A 20,674-nucleotide genomic window follows, 5' to 3' on the forward strand; every position below is an offset into this window, starting at 1 on the left:
ATCGAGTATAGTTGACAAAATAAGATGCACATGTTTAAATCACTCAATTTGATGATTTTGATGCATGTATATATATATTAAAAAAAGCCACAATCAAGATAATAAATATATTCATCACCCTCAAAAGTTTCCTTGCGCCCTTTTGTAATCTCTTGCCCCGTCCCTCTCTTTATCCCTCCTCAGGCAACTGCTTTCCGTCACTGTAAACCAGTTTGTGTATTCTAGAACCACTTTTCTCCACAGAGTTTATATAGTTGGCATCATACAACATATACTCCTTTGTCTGGCTTCTTTAACTTAGCGTAATTATTTTGAGATTCAGTCATGTCGTTGGGTATATCAGTAGTTCATTTCCAAATTGCTATGCAGTATTTTATTTTTTTTTAATTTTATTGTATGGATATAGCACATCCTCAACAACACTTGGTACGATTATTTTCTACCTTAACTTTGTTTTATTTTGTCTTAATTTTAAACATTTTAACAAGAGTATATTGGTATCTTACTGTGGATTTAATTTGCATTTCACTAATGTCTTTTCACTGCTGACTTGCCACACCTATTTATCTCCTTTAGTATGATGTTCATTCAACTTTTTGTCTATTTTTTAATACATTCTGTACACAAATATTTATCAGATGGTTACTTTACAAATATTGTGTCCCAGTCAATGGCTTGTCTTTTCATTCTCCTGAGAGTGCCTTTCATAATTTCATTTTCAAATTGTTCATTGCGAGTATATAGAAATAATTTTTTTTTGGTATAATTGTCTTGTATAATGATCTGCTTTCTCCTCACTTAAGGAATTTATTAGTTTACTGTTTTTTTGTGCATTCATTAGCATTCTCTATATACAATATCATGGTATCTGTGAATAGAGATAATTTTACTTGTTCCTTTCTAATCAGGATGCCTTTTATTTCTTTTGCTTACATAATTACCCTGGCTAGAATCCCCAACACAATGTTGAATAGATGTGGCGAGAGCAGACCTCCTTGTCTTGTTCCTAACCTTAGGGTCAAAACATACAGCCTTGTGTTTTTTATCATGACAGGCATTGGATTTTGTCAATGCTTTTTTGCATTTATTGAGATGATCATACGATTTTTGTCTTTATTCTATTGATATGATGTATTACATTAATTGATTTTCAAATGTTGAATCAGTCTTTCAGTGCTGGAATAAATCCCAGGTGGTCATGTTATACAATTCTTTTTTATAAGTTGCTGGATTTGCTTTGCTAGTATTTGGTATGTCTTTTTGTTTGTTTTCATCCATCTCAAAGTATTTTCTAATTTCCCTTGAGATTTTTCCTTGACCCATTGGTTATTTTATTTGACCCGCTGGTTAAGTTCCATGTATTTGTGAATTTTCAAAATTTCCTTCTGTTATTGACGTATAATTTCATTCCATTGTGCTCAGAGAGCATAAGGATTCAATTATTTATTTAGTAAATAGGAAAATACGTTAAATGCATTTTATTAATACATTTATCAATTTATTAAGCAATTAAAATGATTGACTTAATTAATTACTTTAGTACTTTTGAATTTGTTGAAATTTGTTTTATCACCTAACATATGGTCTTTCCTGAGGAACGTTGCATGTGCACTTGAGAGGAAAGCGCATTCTGCTGTTGTCGGACAGAGTGTTCTATCTACACACGTCTCTTAAATCTAGGTTTGTAGCATGATTCAAACCTTCTATTTCCTTACTGATCTTCAGCCTAGTTTTTCTATTCATTATTGAGGATGGACTGTTGAAGTCCCCAGCTATTGTTGTTGAATTGTTTATTTCTCTTTTTAATTCTTTCAGTTTTGCTTCATGTATTTTGGGCTCTGTTGCTGGAAAAATGGCAAATCCTACATTATCAGTAATAACATTAAATATAAGTGGGTTTAACACTTGAATCAAAAGGCAGAGATTGGCAGAATTTTTTTTATAATTTCTATATTTTTATTGCTCTTCTCTCTTTGCTGAGACATTATATTCATACTTCCCTTATTTCTTTAGACATGATTTCCTTTAATTCTTTCAATCTATTTATAATATCTTAGTTAAAGTCTCCATTTAACAAATCCAATGTCTGTACTTCCTCAGATATTTTTTATTGAGAGAATCACTCCTCCCACCCCCCACACCCCAGTGTATGAGATATTTTCAGTGTCTTTGTATGTCTCATAATTTTTTGTTGAACACAGGACATTTGAAATAATATGTAGAAAATTTGGAATCAAATTCTTCCCCTCTCCAGGTGTTATTGGTGTTTATTTTTTTCATTTTCTAATACAACTGTTTAAACCCACTGCCGTTGAGTCGATTCTGACTCATAGCGACCCTACAGGACAGAGTAGAACTGCCCCATAGAGTTTCCAAGGAGCTCCTGGTGGATTTGAACTGTTTAGTGGTACAAAATTGCCTTTAAGTGTTACATTATTGGCATCCCACAACTTTGATATATTGTGGTTTCATTTTTGTTCATTAAATACTTTTTAGTTTCCCTTCTGCTTTCTTCTTTGACTCATGGGTTATTTAAAATTATGTTATTTAGTTTTCAAATATTTGGAGAGATAGTTCAGATATCTCACATTTATTGATTTCTAATTTAATTCTATTGTGGTCACAGATATGACTTGAATATTAAGTTTACTGAACTAGTTTTATGGTGTCTTTTTTAAAATTTGTTTTTCTTTTACTGTTTTTGTGTACACCATTAATACATAGATGCACCATGTGCAAATTTTTCAAATTGTTCTGACATATATAGTATAAAAAACTTACTCTTTCCCACTCCTACTCTTCTCTGCTAAGATAAACATTATTTTTGCATCTTTGTTTTGGTATCTATCCATACCCTTTTCTATACTTTGACATACTATGTATATAGATATACAGTTTACATGTAAATAGTATACACATATCTCAATTGTGTGCTTTTTTTTCCAGATAATTACCTTAGATATTTCTTATATACAGATATATGTATGTATATATTCAGTATTTTTATCCTTTATTTTACTTCATAAAATTTAACTATAGCAAATATTATAAAATAAGACTTGTCATGCATTTAATCATTTTCTAACATATTAACATACTAGGTGCTTCCATTTCTATTCTATGATCAACATTGATGAAATGCACATCCTTGTCATAAGTGCCTTTCATATTTTTGCACATATATGTGCATACTTATCAAGAATAAATATCTACACTTGGAATTATTAAGTCAAAGTGTATGCATTTTTTTTTTTAATTTTGAGAAATATACAAATAGAGTTCCAAAAAGTTTTAATGATTTTTTATGTGTGTTCCTTCCAAACTTTTGGTAAAACTAAATATTGTCAGTGTTTAAATTTTCTGTCAATATGATGTGTGAAATATGTCTTTATTATGCTAATATGCATTTCCTTCATCACTTACTATATTAAGCAGCTTTTTACATGGTAGTTAGCTATTTACACTTTCTGTGCATTGCCCGTCGTATTCTTTGTACATTTATTATTTGAACGTTTTAGTTTTCCCTGCTTATTAGAGTGAAGTCTTTATATAGCTAGATAATAACTGTCTGCCTATTACATATGTGGAGACTTTGTGGCACAGTGGCTAAAGAGCTTTGCTGCTAACCAGAAGGTCAGCAGTTCGAATCTGCCAGCTGCTCCTTGGAAACGCTATGGGGCAGTTCTACTCTGTGCTATAGGGTCTCTATGAGTTGGAACCAACTTGACAGCAATGGGTTTGGTTTGGTTTTGGTATTATATATGCATGTAATATTTTTGCCTTTTCATTACTGTTTTTTTAAGTCTGTGCATGATAACTTTTCCAAAAAAGATTTTTATGTTGTTAAATCATTTATTCTTTTTTATAGCTTCTAGGACTTGTCTGTTTAGGAAGGCAGTTTTTATCAGTTTATTTCTGTGAAAGCCTCTGCTTGCTTCAACATACTTTGTAAAGTTTCTGGTATGACTATGTATGATGTAGCTCTGTGTCTTTGTCTTTCCTAAATGATTTGCCTTCTAGTCTCCCATTGATGCAGTAGGTTGGTCGGTGTGTGGAGTGGTGATAGGAAAGAAAGTGTGTTCAAATGCATTTAATGGGAACGATTTCTTCTTGGCTAGAGCACAAAGTTAGGATAAAGCACATTTATGCCACTATGTTACACTTCTGCGATAATGTTAAGAGCCCTTAGAGAAAAGAGCTTTGGACATTACTGCGTAATTACTTCATGCCCTGTGTTGTGTGTGTTACCGTAACCTGCTTTTTTTTTTTTTTCAAGTAAGAGAGGGCTAAGTCTGCCACTAAGGCTGAGTTGGTGATAAGATTTGCATGTCCACTTTGCATATTGATTCCACTAAATCCATCAGAAATGCTGTCTAATTTTCTACTCTGCTACCTTAGATAGCGGTGGCTTTTACCAGTAAAGAGATTTGTTTCTATGATCTGCTGTCTAAAGAAGAATTTCCTTGTCAATACAAACTCCAAGGCCTGCAAGCAACACCAATTTGCATGGATTATTGGTATGACCCTCTCGATGCCAATGAATCAATTCTTTCTTTTGGGGACATAACTGGAAAGGTAAGTGAGAAAAGGATAAGATTGAACACTATGGATTTAATCATCAAACTGTAGCTCAAAATAGAAATTAAAATGCAATCACTGCAACCTTCTCATTGAGCTACATTACAGATTATAAGGTCACACACAGACACCGAAGAGATGGATTAGGTCACAATTTTTCTTCTTGCTTGTGAATACCAATTCTCATTGCAGTTTTCTTATATACATATAGCCTTAGTTTTTTTTAGTTTCTCATTTGGAAAAAAATAATTGCTAACATTTTTCACCATAAAATGCTTAATATATTAGATCACAATACTAATGCACTCTTCATAATAAATATTTAAACTTCTCTTTCATAACTCTTTCACATTAATTGGTCTGATTCTCATTCATAAGGCCTTGGGCTTTTCAGTACCAGTCTCCCACAGAATGATCATACCCTGTATCATGTAACAAACGGATAAATGCTTTAGAGAAAGCAGCACTGAAACCTAGACATTGGATACAATGATTTCTGTCTTTCTTTCAAATTCCATCCATACCTCTGGAAAATTATTATTTATTGAATGGCACTAAAAATCATCTGTGACCTCTGAAGTAGCCTAATTTGAACAATTTCCTTTCGTAATTGTGAAAGGTTTTCGTTTGTACTGTATTTGATGACCAGTGTATCTTAAAAGCAGTTAATAAGCTGCCCTTGGTAACTGTTTTACCAGACTTGTAGCTTTTTTTGTCTTTTACTATAACTGCCTGCATTTTTTAAATAATATTGAAGAAATTCCTAGTAAGCTAATGGCTATCGTTTTTAGTCAACAAAGAATTCTATTACAACAATTATGCTGCCCAAGATTGCTTTTCTTTTAATGATATCTTATTCACAGGTTCAAGCAATTTCTTTCACAGCAGCCTTGATATCCTTGTTTGAGCGGCCTCCTGGTGCTTGTGAAGATGAAGACACCACCATGACCATTGACTGGGCAGAAGTGCTCTCCGGATATCACAAATGTTGCTATACAGTACAGCACACACTTCATCATGGAGATTGGGTCAGGCAAGGTACTGAATTTGAATGGTAATGAATGAAAAAGGTCACCTTTGAAGTCTACATTTATATTCTTTGATGAAAATTTTTCACACAAAATGTTTAAGTCTAGCAACTGATGTTAATTAGTTCTCTGGAGGTTTGGGCTTGGACTTTACTATCCCCTGAACACTGGCAGGAATTATTTCTTTCTTTCTATGATTTATGCTTCATACAATTAATTCAGGTGACGTTTGCACTTAAGAAATCTCAAGAGACTGGGGAAAATTTTCACAGAATCCATTTAATGTCAACCCAGTTCTGATCCTAACTAATCTCCTCTAGTCATGTTCAGGGCTTCTTAGTAAAAGCATTCAGCAAGTTCCCCCCAAACCATTTCTTGTTTTCTTTACTCTGTCATGTGAAGTATATTAGTCTGACTTCCTTCAAAATGGAATCTTCTTAATTTTTTCTTCTTTTTTATTTTGCTTAGTGACTGAGTTCTTCTAATCAGTTCTCTGTGTGGTAGCATTGTGCTATAAAACAACATCTAAACAAAACCAGAACTTCAGTAAATACCTAGTCACTAATAATGGGTGGGTTAATTAGGGGTGTTGGTGGTTCAGTGGGAGAATTCTCACCTTCCTCATGTGCAGCCACCACCTGTCTGTTATTGGAGGCTTGCATGTTGCTATGATGGTGAACAGGTTTCAGTGGGCTCCCAGACTAAGACAGACTAGTAGGAAAGGCCTGGTGTTCTATGTCTGAAAATCAGCCATTGAAAATGCTATTGATCACAAATATTTGAACTGCAACTGTTCATGGAGGTGGCACAGGACTGGGTAGCATTTCTTTCTGTTATGCTTGGATTCACTATGAGTTGGCTAACTCAATGCCTGCTAACAATGAGTTACTAGTTTTAATATATGCCTGATTTTTACAAAATATATCTGACGGTTCAAGTCCAAATGTGCAATAACTGCAGTGATGTCTCCTTTGGTCCAGATTCTAAGGACCATAGTTATTTTTCTCACTTCTAAATTGCCACATTAAATAATGCTCACTGAAGAGAAAGGAAACAAAAAGAATGGTCAACCCCATTAACCATTATATTATAGGCCTACTCCTAACATACTTTGAAAAAGGGACACTCAAAATGGACCCAACCGTTGGCTTTTATGTTGGTTTTACCTTCTTGGGTTTCAGGAAGTTGGGATTAATTTTTAAATGCATCATCCACAAAAATAATATCTTATATGAAGAATTATAGGTTCTTCTTTTTTTCCAATATAGATTATATCATGTCTTTGATGTCTTTTATTCACCCTTTAATTCTGTTGTGATATTTTAATTGTGGAAACAGCAAAAGATGATATATTTCTGGTCATTTATTATGTGTTAAGTTTTTATACACTGAAATAAGAATCACAGTATTAAAAAATGAAAGGAACTGTTTTAGCTGCTTCCCAAAAGTATAATGTTTTGATACATAAACCAAAATCTGGACTATAGTAACAGAGTAATAGTTCTTCTTATCTACAGGTAGTAGATAGCAATTTCCAGAAGTTTAGTGTATTATTTGAATTTCATGATCTTATGCTGATATGAGTAAATGCAGAGAAATACTCAATAAAATGCTTTTTTTTTTAAAGGTTGGACTATAACAATTGAGATTTTATAGATGATATTTTTTTTTTGTAAGTATGTAAGATCTAAATACTCTCTTCATACTCAGGGAAAGAATAAAAAGTGTTTACTCTTCTAGACTACCATTTTATTAAATCTCTCAAATACCAACCCTACTGTTTGCCATAACAAAAAAATACCACTAGTGAGTGGCTTTAAAAAAAAAAAAAAAGTGAGTGGCTTTAAAGAACAGAAAATCATTGTCTCAAAGTTTTGGTGACTAAAAGTTCAAATCAGGACGTTGGCTCGCTGAGAGGGTCTTTCATTGTTGGTAGCTGTGGGCGTTTCTTGGCATTCCTTGGCTTGTAGATGAATCTTCACACAGCGTTTTCCTCTGTGTGTGTCTCTCTGTATCTACTTTCCCTTTTTATAAGGCACCACTAGGAAAAAAAAAAAAAAAAAACCACTAAAAAGGGATTAAATTTAGGATCCACCCTGCTCCAGTATGTCCTTATTAACACAACAAAAGAAAACCCCTATTTCTTAACAGGTTCACATTCACTGGCAACTAGGGGCTAGGACATCAACATATCTTTTGGGGGTACTCAATTCTACCCACAGTGCTTGCTATCTCCAGTCTATAGCTGAGGAAATTGAGATGGAGAAAGATGATGTAACCCGTAGATGAGCATCTCTCTCTTAAGTGACAGGACGAGATTTTTCTCTCAGTCAAAGTGAATTAATTGCTCATTATGTTTCTACCATATCATTCTAATTTGTGGTGCTCTCACCTAGTAACAAAAGAACATGAGAACTTAGCATAGTGCCAGCAGTAGAGAGTCATTTTATTAACCTTAGAAGTTCAACTTCAGAGTCGGGCATCTTTACCACTGCCAATTAGGAGTGGGTTTCAGAAAAGTTTTAGCTATATATTAGGGATTTGGGTTTGCTATATTACATGGATTACATATTTCTTAGCTCTTTGAAGCAAAATTCGTTGTAATCAAGTGAATAATCTTTGGAAGAATAACTGAATGAAATATAGGTGTTTAGCCTGTTGATTTAACCAAAGCCATCAATTGACTGGACTCATGTCAATCAATCAACAATTATTTACTGAACTTTTTTTTTAGAGCATTTTGAGGCTGTGGCTGAAGGATGAGTTATGGGCTCCACCCTCAAGAGAGTTAATACCTGAATAAGGATTAAAGACTAACATAATATATTAGAAAATTTTACTGTGGGACTGAAAATTAACTACTAAACCAAACCATATAGACAAGATTTTGAACTCTATAGTAGTTACCAAACAAAAAGATATGAGAAAAAACTTCAAATATGGGTGGTAGAACATGCAGGATGGATAGATGGAGTGAAAAAAGACTGTATGGGGAATATGAATAAAGGTAGACAAGCAGCCTTATGGAGAGGTGGACATGAATATATCACAGACTAAGTATTGAGAATATAAGAATTAATATGCTGAGTGGGAACATATGTTGGAGGATCTTGGCAACCAGGTCAAGTTCATATTTGATACAACATGAAACACTGAATATTTTTGAGGAGACTTAGACAGACCTGATGCAGACAGCTTTTAAGGAAGATTTATTCGGCAGCTCTGTCTAGCATGTGTTGGAAGAAGAAGAAACTGCAATCAGACCGGTCAGTTAAAAGGTTTCGATCATGTGAAAATAAAAATGATAAACAAAGGGTAGAAACAAGAAACCTTCAAAAGCAAGAATCGTCAAGATTTGGGGTCTGAAAATGAGGAATGAATGGACAACCTTAGAATGGCCTACAAAAACTTCAGCTTCTAAATAGGGAAAATTTCATTCACAAATCGCATAGCCCCTTTTGGGCCCATTGCTCAAACTCTTCCTACCCACCTCTTCAATTTATACCACCCCTGGGGGAATCTTTATTCTGAAGTACTTCAGATCCTGCCACCAAAGGAAGGTCTTTCTTCCCAGCATTGTTCTGGAAACGTCCCTCTTGTCTTGCTACCTCAGCTTATGTCAAGCTCCTCATTTTGCCTCTTCATTTATACACTTCAGGTGGACTCTTTGGTTGTATTTGAAAGGTTCTCGATTCTGGCCTTGTTCCTGGGTTCTTTAAATTCTTGCTTTCAGATGCTGCCCAACCCGTGAGCCAGTCCTACAAATTTTCATAACCACATCAAAATCTGTTTCTTGCCTAGCATTACCCTACCAATCCCCAAGTAAATCTGGATGCCTCACACCCAAATTATATTTATATATAAGCACAAAATTAAAACGTATTTAATAGGGCGGGCAATGTGATCTGCGTTCTCCCTCGTGCCCACTGTAACACACAGTGCACAGTTTTATGAGATTTTCTGTTTATCACTGATTTTAAATAATCTGGTTATAATATACTTTTGTTTGCCAGGGGTGTGTGTGTTTGTATGTGACTCAATGGTTTTGGCATGTCTAATAATTTTTTATTAGATGGTGGACATTGTGATATTTTGCTGTTCAGTGTCTGGATGCTGTTGTCTCCCTTGAAGGAGTTTTGGACTTCATTTTGGAAGGAATTTATGTTATTGGTGAATAAGTTTGATCTCTTTGAAGACTGTTTTTAAGCCTTGCTAAGGTATGTTCATAATAGTCATTACTCCACAATTCAACACTGTTTCTGAGGTATGACCTCTATGATGTCTGTATTAAATGTCCAAGTAACCTTCAAGGACTCTTCACTCTGGCTAATCAGAGACGGAGTGCTCTAACAATCTGAATGCTCCCTGTGAGAGCTCTGAGAATTTTTCCACTTACAGTATCCAAATTGTTCTTTGGGAAACCCTGGTGGTGTAGTGGTTAAATGCACCGGCTGCTAACCAAAGGGTCGGCATCTCAAATCCGCCAGGAGCTCCTTGCAAACGCTACGGGGCAGTTCTACTTTGTCCTATAGAGTCGCTATGAGTCGGAATCGACTCGACGGCACTGAGTTTGGGTTTTGTTTTTTAATTGTTCTTTGTAGGCAGTGCGGAGTTTTATTCTTTGCCTGCATGACCAGTACTCAACAATGACTCAAGGAGACAGTTATGCAGAGCTCTTTTTCCCTCTTTCAAGAACTTCTAGCTGCTTCGGCCACTCCAAACTCTAATCAACATCTCCTCAATTCAGAGAGGCTTTCAGACTCTGTGTGGATTATTCCTTATGTGTCCATAAATCGGACATTTTCTCCAAGATGAAAGCTGGGGTCCTTTTAGGGCTCACTTGATTTGTTTCTTTTCTTTCAGGGTTCACAGTTTTCATTGGCTAATGTCAAATGTTTGAAGATATTATTGCTATTATTTGCCTAGGTTTCTAGTTGTGTATGGTGGGAGATTAAATTCTGTTACTCCATCCTGGGTGGAAACAGAAATCTACTCTAATACTTTTAAATAGTGATTATGCAATAAGTACATTTTTTTTTTTTATCATCTAGCCTCTTTTCTCTGCTGATATCTTTAATTCACTTTAAAGATTCTCCACCTATTGTCATTATAGGAACTTCTTTGTGGCATTTACTCAGAAAATGTTTGTAAGCATCTACTGTAGCAGCCACAGTACTGAGTATTGGTTTGATCGAGTGAGGTTGTATTGATAAGTCTTAAGAAACATAACTTCTAATACGTGGGCTGAGGAGATTTTTTTAATAATTATTTTAATATTTATTTATTATCGTATTCACTCGGAAGCACACAAAACCCGGAAACCAGTTAGCAACATTTATTAAGTGCCCATTTGCACAAAGCATTGTGTATTAGGAGCTCAATATTACTGTACGGAACAATGAGAAATTTATTTACCAAAGGAGGCTGGAGTGACGGGATGTCATGTTGAGCTTTGTTCAGTGAATAAAATAATTACTCATGTATCTATTTTCTTTCTGAGAAGCTGAATTATGTTTAACACTGGGAGATGCCAAATAGTGAACTACCTGAACTCACTTAAAGAGTTAAATTATTTTCCTTTTTATTTGAAAAAATGATTTGTGTCTTAAATTAATAATCCCCATGAATTTACGCTATGGGATTTTTTGTTGTGATTGTGGAAAAAAGGCAGTTTTCAATTTGACTTTGAAGGTCTGAGGTAGTTGATTGAATGTTACTGAAAAATATTTCAAAAGAAAAAAGAGCTACCCAAAGAAAGCTTGCTAAGTATTTGTAGAATTATTATTATTATTTAAGAGAGCTTTTATGGTTAAAAAAAGGTGGTTGGGTAAGAAATATATGTTTATAAATAATGTTCAGTTCAATGAAGGGATGATGAGGAAAATGCAGTAGAAGAGAAGATTACTCAGGAAAAGCTAAACTATTACCTTTCAATATGATTTTCTGATCTTTCAAGTTTTAGGCACGTACCTCTGAAAGGGGTCCTGCTTTGGTCTAAGCTAATGAATGGGTGCTTTCTCCCAGATTTAGCAATAGAAATTGGAAGCTTAAAATACAAGTTTATTTTTTTAGCTCTTTCATTTCAACATGGGGAGAAGGGAAGAGAGCTAAAATAAGGGGAAAGGGAAAAAGAGAAAGGCAGGATATAGGCAAACATCAGATAAAGGGATTAGTAGTGATTATTGTCCCTGGTCTATAAGACTTATTCTCTCAGGAGCAAGCAACCAATGGCTGCTTTAATTCAATACTCTTTTTTCCCTAGCAACATGAATTGATATTCTTAAAACTCCTCAAGAACTATTTTTGCTGATTTTCTTTTCCGTGTCAGGAGGGAACATATAGTCGAGGAAAGAAAGAAATACACCAGCAAGTACGGTAATACATTTTCACTGGAGCTCTGGGTAAAATATCTGTAAAACTGAAATGTCAAAGGAAAAACTCAGTTTCAGACATCAGAGTATTAGCTTACTCCTTTAAGATAAGATTCAGCCTTCTTATTTAAAACTTTCAAGGAGAAAATGTTTTCATTTTGTCTGAGTGGTTCTGTGTCATATATTAATGGAAAAATAATTACATTCTGAAATGTTTGTGAAGTAAGTGTAGAGCTTTTGGACAATAGTGGAGAGACATAAATATAAATGTCTTGAGTCTCAGTGAATTTTCTTTCTTTGGGTGCCAAATAATTGCCTCCTCATGTAGACAATGTCATTGGAAACCATAGACTAGAAACACAGCTACTGAAAGACTGAGCAATAAATCACCAACAATAAAAACCATTAATTTTTTTATTATGTTGAAAGGTATTATTCCTTTTCTTGACTCTGCCTTGGAGGAGGTACAAAATAGTTTTAACTGATAACAAAATATTTTATTGCTGTGCTTATTAATGGAGATGTTTCAGAGAATTTAGACTGCAGACATTAGGTTACGTTTTCTTAGGGAGCCTTCACAATTGATAGGGATTAAGTTTGGAAGTACAGGTCCCTGGGTGGAGCAAGCAGTTTTCACGCAGTTACTAACCTAAGGTTAGCAGTATAAACCCATCTAGCAGTACTGTGGAAGACAAGCCTGGTGATCTGCTTCTGTAAAGATTACAACCAAGAAAGCCCTATGGAACAGTTCTGTTTTATAACAATAACACATGCAGTTGCCATGAGTTGGAATCAACTCCATGGCAACTTTTTTGTTTGTTTGTTTGTTTTTTGTTTGACGTTTGAGAGAGAAGTCAGATTTAGTGTTCTGCACCTGAATCCATCCCCCAGACACAAAGGCTATGCTCCACTGAGTTAGCTAGATCATTCCTGCCAATTCTCTCATCATCTTTGAAGCAGTTGAAATCAGCCGTGAGCCAGTCACCGAGGTTAGAAGAAGGAGGTCTCTTTCCTGCAGCTTGTTCTATAACAAGGTAGAAGGGTTAAGATTCATTTGCACATGAACATGGGTTGAACAGTATTTTGAAAAACCATTAAATTAATTGTATTATTACTTTTGAACGTGTTTAGCAATGCTGGATTAGAATCATTTTGATTTTGAAAAATGGAATAGATATGGTTAGTCTTTCTTAAATTTCAGCTTTTCCTCTTTGACACAGTTGTTGCTCAGAGTGTAGACAGCCCTATGGTGATCTCAGAGAATGGGTTTCCCACTTCAAAATAAGACATACACCTGAAAATAAACTCCTTCAAACAAGAGATTATCAAATAAAGTTGAAGGTAGGGTGTTTTTCTAAGTCATATGACCTATAAAGAAAAAGTCTGAAAAATGATCATAAGAATTCCTAGTCAGAAATGGCCCAATTTTATATCCTGCTACACCTCTAGCTGTTGGTGAATGATATAAAGTGGTCATATTCTGTCTTATGCTAAGTGCATTTAATAGCATTATTTACTTAGTTTTTGGGTAACACTTTTCATTTTCAAATTACTTCTCCCACATTAACTAATTGCTGTTACACTGGGTCATTTTTACAGCACACATGAGGACAAGGACCGATTGCAGGTCCCCTTAATGCCCCTTTTTATGACTATGTGGCAAGGGAGAAGAGTTGAAAGTTAGGATCTTAATGGCCAGATATGATCAAGAAGTCTTATTTTTTGCCCTCAAAATATTACCCAAAAGTAAAAAAATATTTTCCTCTACAAACCCTCAAACTCACTGAGAATATTAAAAACAAATCATTGAATTTACCAGTTCATCCCATTCCTAGCTTGATATTTTAAAAACTTTTGCATCGTAATCTATCATTTCCTTTCCTCTGTTCAAGAAGTGAGAAAAATTTTTTATTTATCAGACAATTTGATTTTAAGGAAATGGCTCTCTTCTCACCTTTTACTCAGGTGTTTTCAGGGGCTTTGAAAGTCTACAATTTAATCAGAAACTAGTTATATCTGGGATTAGAAATAAAGTGTGAATTGTTGAGCCTCCAAAATTTAACATTGCAGGCCCATAAATGTCACTTGATAACCTGCAGATTCAAATCTTACAGCAATACTTCGAATACCAGAGCAGATGCACTTCTTATGTCTTTCTTTATGTCCTCAAAACTGAAGATGATATTTGGACATAATGTGGGAACACATGACAAGGTAGTTTTCTGAGCAGAAATACTTAATTTTGATGGTACTATAATTACATTACGGGACTTCTATGGATTTGAAGATGTAATTATCGTGTTGTGTTGTGTACTTTAAATCTTTTAATATTGCTTCACTGAGTCAAACTACAATACCCCCTTGCATTTTCTGTAAGCAAAGGGAATATTTTCAGAGGGGATGTTACCTGAATGAGAACACTTGCCATCAGATTCTATACTGTCGGTACGTTTGTAAAGCAGATGAGCAGGGGCCACTTGGCACCTGAAATTAATTGCTCCCTAAAGAGGCTCAGGGGGCACTGGTGGTTCCCTGGTAGAATTCTTGCTTGCCATGCAGGAGACCTGGTGGTGCAGTGGTTAAGAGCTTGGCTGCTAAACAGAAGGTTGGCAGTTTGAATCCACCAGCTGCTCCTTGGAAACCCTATGGGGCAGTTCTACTCTGTTTTATAGGATCACTATGAGTCCCAATAGACTTGATGGCAACGTGTTTGGTTTTTTTGTTTGTTTGTTTATGCTGGATTTGACTCCCAGCCAATGCACCTCACGTGCAGCTATCATCCATCTGTCATTGGGGGCTTGCATGTTGCTGTAATGCTGAACAGGTTTCAGGGACGCTTCCAGACTAAGATGGACTAGGAAGAAAGGCCTCGCAATCTATTTCTTAAAATCAGCCAATATTTTGTTTTGTTGTGCTTGAGGTCTCCATGAGCTGGGGACTGACTTGACAGCAGTGAACAAAAACGACAACAGTGAATCTCAAGGGACTCCCCCTTATAGGAACTAATTACTTTTTGGGTCGCTGCCTTTTTTGTTTTTATTTCCTTTGTTTTTTATTTAAAGAAGGAAAGGCAGTACATGAGAGAAAAAGTTGGAGAGCGAGCAAGGAGGATATGAATATTGTCCCCAGGAAGATTAGTGGCAATAGGAAAGTGAGAGATCAGGAAAGGGAAGACTCAAGAGGAATTAGGGGTTTGGTCTGGGATAGAGGGTATAGAGGCAGAAATGTAATTAGCAGCAGAAAGAACACTAGATCTGGACCTGGCATACACATAGCAGTGTGGCTTAGTAGAAAAGAAGGATGGAATAATCCAAAAAGCAGAGCTCACAGCCAAACAGTACTTGGTTCAATTTCATCTGTACTTCTAATAAGCTGCATACCCTTGGGCAAGTTGGCTTTCTGTTTATTTCTTCATCAGTAAATTTGTGATAATCCATTCTCTGAAGGTTATTATAGCATGAGAGCACCCAGCAAAATGCCTGGCACATGGGAGAGATTCAAAAAATTATCCCAATAATTATTGTAAGTAATCAATAAATTGAGGCAAGGGTACCCAGCTTCCAGGCAGAGCAGAGAAGTGGACTACTTCTGTCTTTGGCAGTGCTTCTGTGTTACACAGCACATATCACAGTGAATTATTCTGTGTGTTTTGTGAGGCATTTCTACTTTGATTCCGTTTCTGAAAGTCTCCTTTGCATTTTAGACCAGACTTTTCATCCTTTGGAAATTGTGTCCTGGCAATGTCTGGGAGAACTGCAACATCAAAGGAGAGTTAAACTCTTTTACAAGAACTTTGAAGCTAAAAAGAAGAGCCCATAGTGGTCGTTGATTAACACAAGGGGTGTACATTATTAGTAATAGAAATTTGAAGAATCACTTGAGAAAGCAGGTGGAGAAAAATGTTGTAAGAGTTACCCAACCCAAGATAACCCTGTAGAATGAGATTCATCACTTGAGTTCTTCAGACCTATCTTGGGTGGGCTTCATAAGTGCAAAAGGGGAGGTAACAAAAATTATGATATTTTATACAAAAATTTGTGAACATGAACATCTTTATGATGGAGATGTTCTATAGCTTTCATCAGATTCCCAAAGAGGTGTTTGACCTTGCGGATGTTAAGATCTACTGATTAATTCTCTAGAGTCTGAGATGATGGCAGTACTCTGCAAAGAGTGTATTCTGTTGTCTCGCTACTCGAAGTGTGGTCCTAGGAGAGCATCAGCAGCATCACTTGGGGGTTTGTTAGAAATATGGAATCTCAGGACCCACCCCAGGCCTACTGAATCAGAATCTGCATTTTAACCAGATCGCTAGGTGATTCGTGTGCTTATGAAAATTTGAGAACTTCTTTCTAGCGGTCAGAGATCTGGTGGCACAGTGGTTAAGAGCTTGGCTGCTAACAAAAGGTTGGCAGTTCAAATCCATCAGCGGCTCCTTGGAAACCCTATGGGGCAGCTCTGCTCCATCCTGTAGGGTACCTACGAGTTGGAATTGACTCCACGGCAACGGTTTGATTTTGGTTTTGTTTCCAGTCATCAAGGGTTCAGGCGTTGTATTCTGAATTTGGCTCTGCTAGCTACTTTTTTTTTTTTTTTTTTTTTAATCTACTTACGTCCTGAGCTTGAGAAAATTACTGAATGTTGCTGTGCCTTTGTTTTCTTATCTGTAAAACAGGGAGAATTATAATGCATACCTCATGGGGTTATAATGTGAAATAATGAGGAATTACATGTAAAGTGCTTAGAAGAATGGCTCTCACAGAGTAAGCTCTCAATTGCGTTAGTTGTTCTTATTATGACGATTGTCGCTGCTGAAGCTTGGAAGGAAGGGAAGTTGAGAGAGAATAGTGTAACCACACTTGGTTCTGCTTAGGAAAAGAGGAAAAGAAACTACTAAAGTTTGCTTGGGGCACACTGATGTTCATGTAACAAGGTGGGAATGTGTTTGAATACATGTCCTGGTGACTTCTTTGGCTTAAGCCATAAGTGGTGGTAAGCTTCTGTCTTAGTTATCTAGTGCTCTATAACAGAAATACCACAAGTGGATGGCTTTAACAAAGAGAAGCTTATTGTCTCCCAGTCCAGTAGGCTAGAAGTCCAAATTCAGGGTGCTAGTTCCAGGGGAAGGCTTTTTCTCTCTGTCAGCTCTGGAGGAAGGTCCTTGTCATCAGTCTTCCCTTGGCCTGGGAGCATCTCAGTGCAGGAACCTCAAGTCCAAAGGATGCACTCTTCTCCTGGCGCTGCTTTCTTGGTGGTATGACGTTCCCCCATATCTCTCTGCTTGCTTCTTTCTTTTATATTTCAAAGAGATTGGCTTAAGAGACTATCTCAACAATGTATATCTTATATATATCATCAATATAATTGCCACTAATCGATCTTATTTCATCATAGTGGTAGGATTTACAACACATGGGGAAATCACATAAAATGGTGGACAGCCACACGATACTGGGACTCATCGTCCAGCTAAGTTGACAGATATTTTTGGGGGACACAGTTCAATCCATGACAGCTTCTTAGCTCCTTTCAGGTCCTATCACAGACAGAGTTAATGACAGCATTTCTTTGCACAGTATTTTTTTTCTGTTCTATCTATTCATGGAAAGAAAAATACTGACTAATAATGAGGAATTGTGAGAATCACAAAACTTTTATCTGCTTCAGTTCCTTACTTGCACATTGTTCACCTCCTTGATTGTCAGGAACTGATTTGAGGCTCTTAAAAAACAAAAAACCAAACCTGTTGCCATCGAGTTGATTGTGACTTATAGTGACCCTAAAGGATAGAGTAGAACTGCCCCATAGGGTTTCTAAGGAGCAGCTGGTAGATTCAAACTGCCAACTTTTGGTTAGCAGCTGTAGCTCTTAACCACTGGGCTACCAGTGCTTCTTGGGGCTCTTAGTACTACTTCAAATGATAAATGCATCCATGATATACTAGCATACTGAAGGTCTGTTGCAATATGTGGATTTTTAATATTGCATGGTGTACAACATTAAACTATACTGAACTCTGAAGTAAAGATGCTTGGGCTCAAGTGGTGAGTTTGACAAACATCAATTGCTGAAACTGGTCAAATAATTAAACCTGCACAACTCTCTTTATCTGTAAGATAAAGGAGTATATTAGCTCTCTGTCAGGTCCGAATTCTGCACAGGTGTTTTGTCACCACTTTTCATCTATAGAATTCTAACCTTTTGTCAAGACTCCTCATATATCTTCTAATCCCAGAAGCCCACACTGGTTTCTTTTTTCTTTGAACTTCTATCATACTTTCTGTACCATTCAATCTATCACTTTATTCTGTGCTGCATTTTTCTCTAATTGTTTGCTGTACATGTATTTTCTTCCACTTTGGGGCCATATGATTAAGATCCAGTGCTGTGTCCATTTCTTCCCCTATTACGCTCATCACAGCACAGGACACATAGTAGATGCACAATAAAGCTTTGAAGATTGCTATGTTTTGAGAGAGGATATTTATAAAAGACATATTGGATAGTCTCAGTCTTACTAATTTAGTTTTAAATAGGTCATGTTAAGCTACATACTTCATAGTGAGATAGATATGAAATATGCTAAATCACGCTATTCACAAAATTCCAGTATCTGCTCTTCAGTAAATAAATCCCAGTTGCTTTTAGAAGCAATCTAATGGACCAGAGGAAAAGGTATGTATTGAGCTCTCCTTCCGCCTCTCAGAATTGCCTTATTTTAGTAATTATTTAGGATGATTTTTTTTAAAGTAACTTAAGTCCTTTCACCAAAATAGGAAAACTGCATAATTTTTTTTATTGTGCTTTAGATGAAGGTTTACAGAGTGAATTAGGTTCTCATTAAACAATGTACATATTGTTCTGTGACATTGGCAGCCAACCCTGCAATGTGTCAACACTCTCCCCTTCTTCACCTTGGGTACTCCATTTCCATTCGTCCAGCTTTCCTGTCCCCTCCTGCCTTCTCATCCATACCCCTTGGCTGGTGTGCCCATTTAGTCTCATATTTATGGTTGAGCTACATGTATTATTGTTTGTTTTATGGGCTTATCTAATCTTTGGCTGAAGGGTAACCTCATGAGTAACTTCAGTACTGAGTTCAAAGGGTGGCTGGCGGCCATACTCTTGGGGTTTCTCCAGTCTCTGTCAGACCAATAGCTCTGGTCTTTTTTTGTGAATTTGAATTTTGTTCTACATTTTCTCCAGCTCTGTCTGGAATCCTCTATTTTGATCCCTGTCAGAGCAGTTGGTGGTGGTAGCTGGGTACCATTTAGTTGTGCTGGACTCAGTCTGGTGGAGGCTGTGGTAGTTGTAGTCCATTAGTCCTTTGGACTCATCTTTCCTTGTGTCTTTGGTTTTCTTCATTCTCCCTTACTCCAGATGGGGTGGGACCAGTGGAGTATCTTAGATGGCTGCTCATAAGCTTTTAAGACCCCAGATGCTGCTCACCAAAGCAGGACGTAGAATATTTTCTTTGTAAACTATGTTATGCCAGTTGAGCTTGATGTTCCCCGAGACCATGGTCCCCAGCCCTCAGCCCAGTAATTCAGTCCCTCAGGGAGTGTGGATATATCTATGAAGCTTGTATGACTTTTCCTTGGTCAAGTTGTGCTGGCTTCCCCAGTATTGTGTACTGTCATCAAAGTTACCACTTACCTATTGTCTAGTTAATGTTTTTCCTTCCCTTGTATCCAACAATAAAGATTGTTTCTGTGTGTAAACCTTTTCTCCAGTTTTTATAATAGTGGTCTCATACAGTATTTGTTCTTTTGTGATTGACTTATTTCACTTAGCATAATGCCCTCCAGATTCATCTATGTCATGACATGTTTCAGAGATTCATAATTGTTCTTTATCGTTGCATAGTATTCCATTGTGTGTATATACCACAGTTTGGTTCTCCATTCATCTGTTGATGGACACTTAGGTTTCAAACTCTGTTTTACTCTGTACTGAAGGATGCTTTATTTTCACTGGGTAAATTTTCTACTTTTTTTTTTTTTTTAAAGAACTCACAAGTACTTTTCTACAGAGGTGCCTGTTACAAACTGTTTTTATGCTGTTTTCAAGTTAACTATTAACCAGTTAGCTTGCAATTGCCATCACAATCAGTAATACAAATAATTTGATGCTGGTTTGGAGAGAGAAATAAAAGCATCATAAAGGGACAGAGGACATGAGACTCCTGTGTCAAAGGAAAAGGAGTTCATTACTCACATCACAATAAATAGCATGAGTATCAGCACGTTTGTGCCTGTTCCCCCTGCCCCCAAGTCCCACAGAGGCAAGGTAGATGGGCCCAGATGGACACCTGCACATACTATGAGTTGCATTACAGGAGATGAACTTTCCATTTAGGGAACCTGGATTTTTGTAGTGGGCAGAAAACATGCCTGTCATTTACTCCAGAGAAAGACATTATCTTTATTATCCAGGGCAGTAAGCACACTTGCCTTTTGCTCGAAAGTGAAACACTATCTCTGTGTTCCAAGGCTGTCTACTATGCAAGCCTTCTTGAAAAGATATTCTGCAACAAAGAGCAGTCAGTGCTTAGCTTCACAAGAAGTGCAGAAATGCTAGACTTTCATTGAAAGTGGAAGAGTGCCCCCCTTGACTTTATACAATAGGCAGGTCGAAACTATGTCTAAGAGCTATCCTATTAAAGCAACTTTTCTTAAGCTCTACAAAGCTGCAACA

At 36.4% G+C, this 20,674-nt stretch overlaps 1 protein-coding gene across 1 annotated transcript in view; it reads left to right on the plus strand.

The window, feature by feature from the left end:
- Window positions 1–20,674, plus strand: part of WDR49 (WD repeat domain 49) — a 210,049-nt gene that overhangs the window by 44,578 nt on the left and 144,797 nt on the right. Inside the window, exons 3-4 of the mRNA XM_049867101.1 lie at window positions 4,399–4,575; window positions 5,442–5,616. Coding sequence (XP_049723058.1) covers window positions 4,399–4,575; window positions 5,442–5,616 — 352 coding nt within the window. The remainder of the gene's footprint in view (window positions 1–4,398; window positions 4,576–5,441; window positions 5,617–20,674) is intronic.

Source organism: Elephas maximus, chromosome 23, assembly GCF_024166365.1.
Source record: "Elephas maximus indicus isolate mEleMax1 chromosome 23, mEleMax1 primary haplotype, whole genome shotgun sequence".
In the NCBI taxonomy this organism is placed as follows: domain Eukaryota; kingdom Metazoa; phylum Chordata; class Mammalia; order Proboscidea; family Elephantidae; genus Elephas; species Elephas maximus.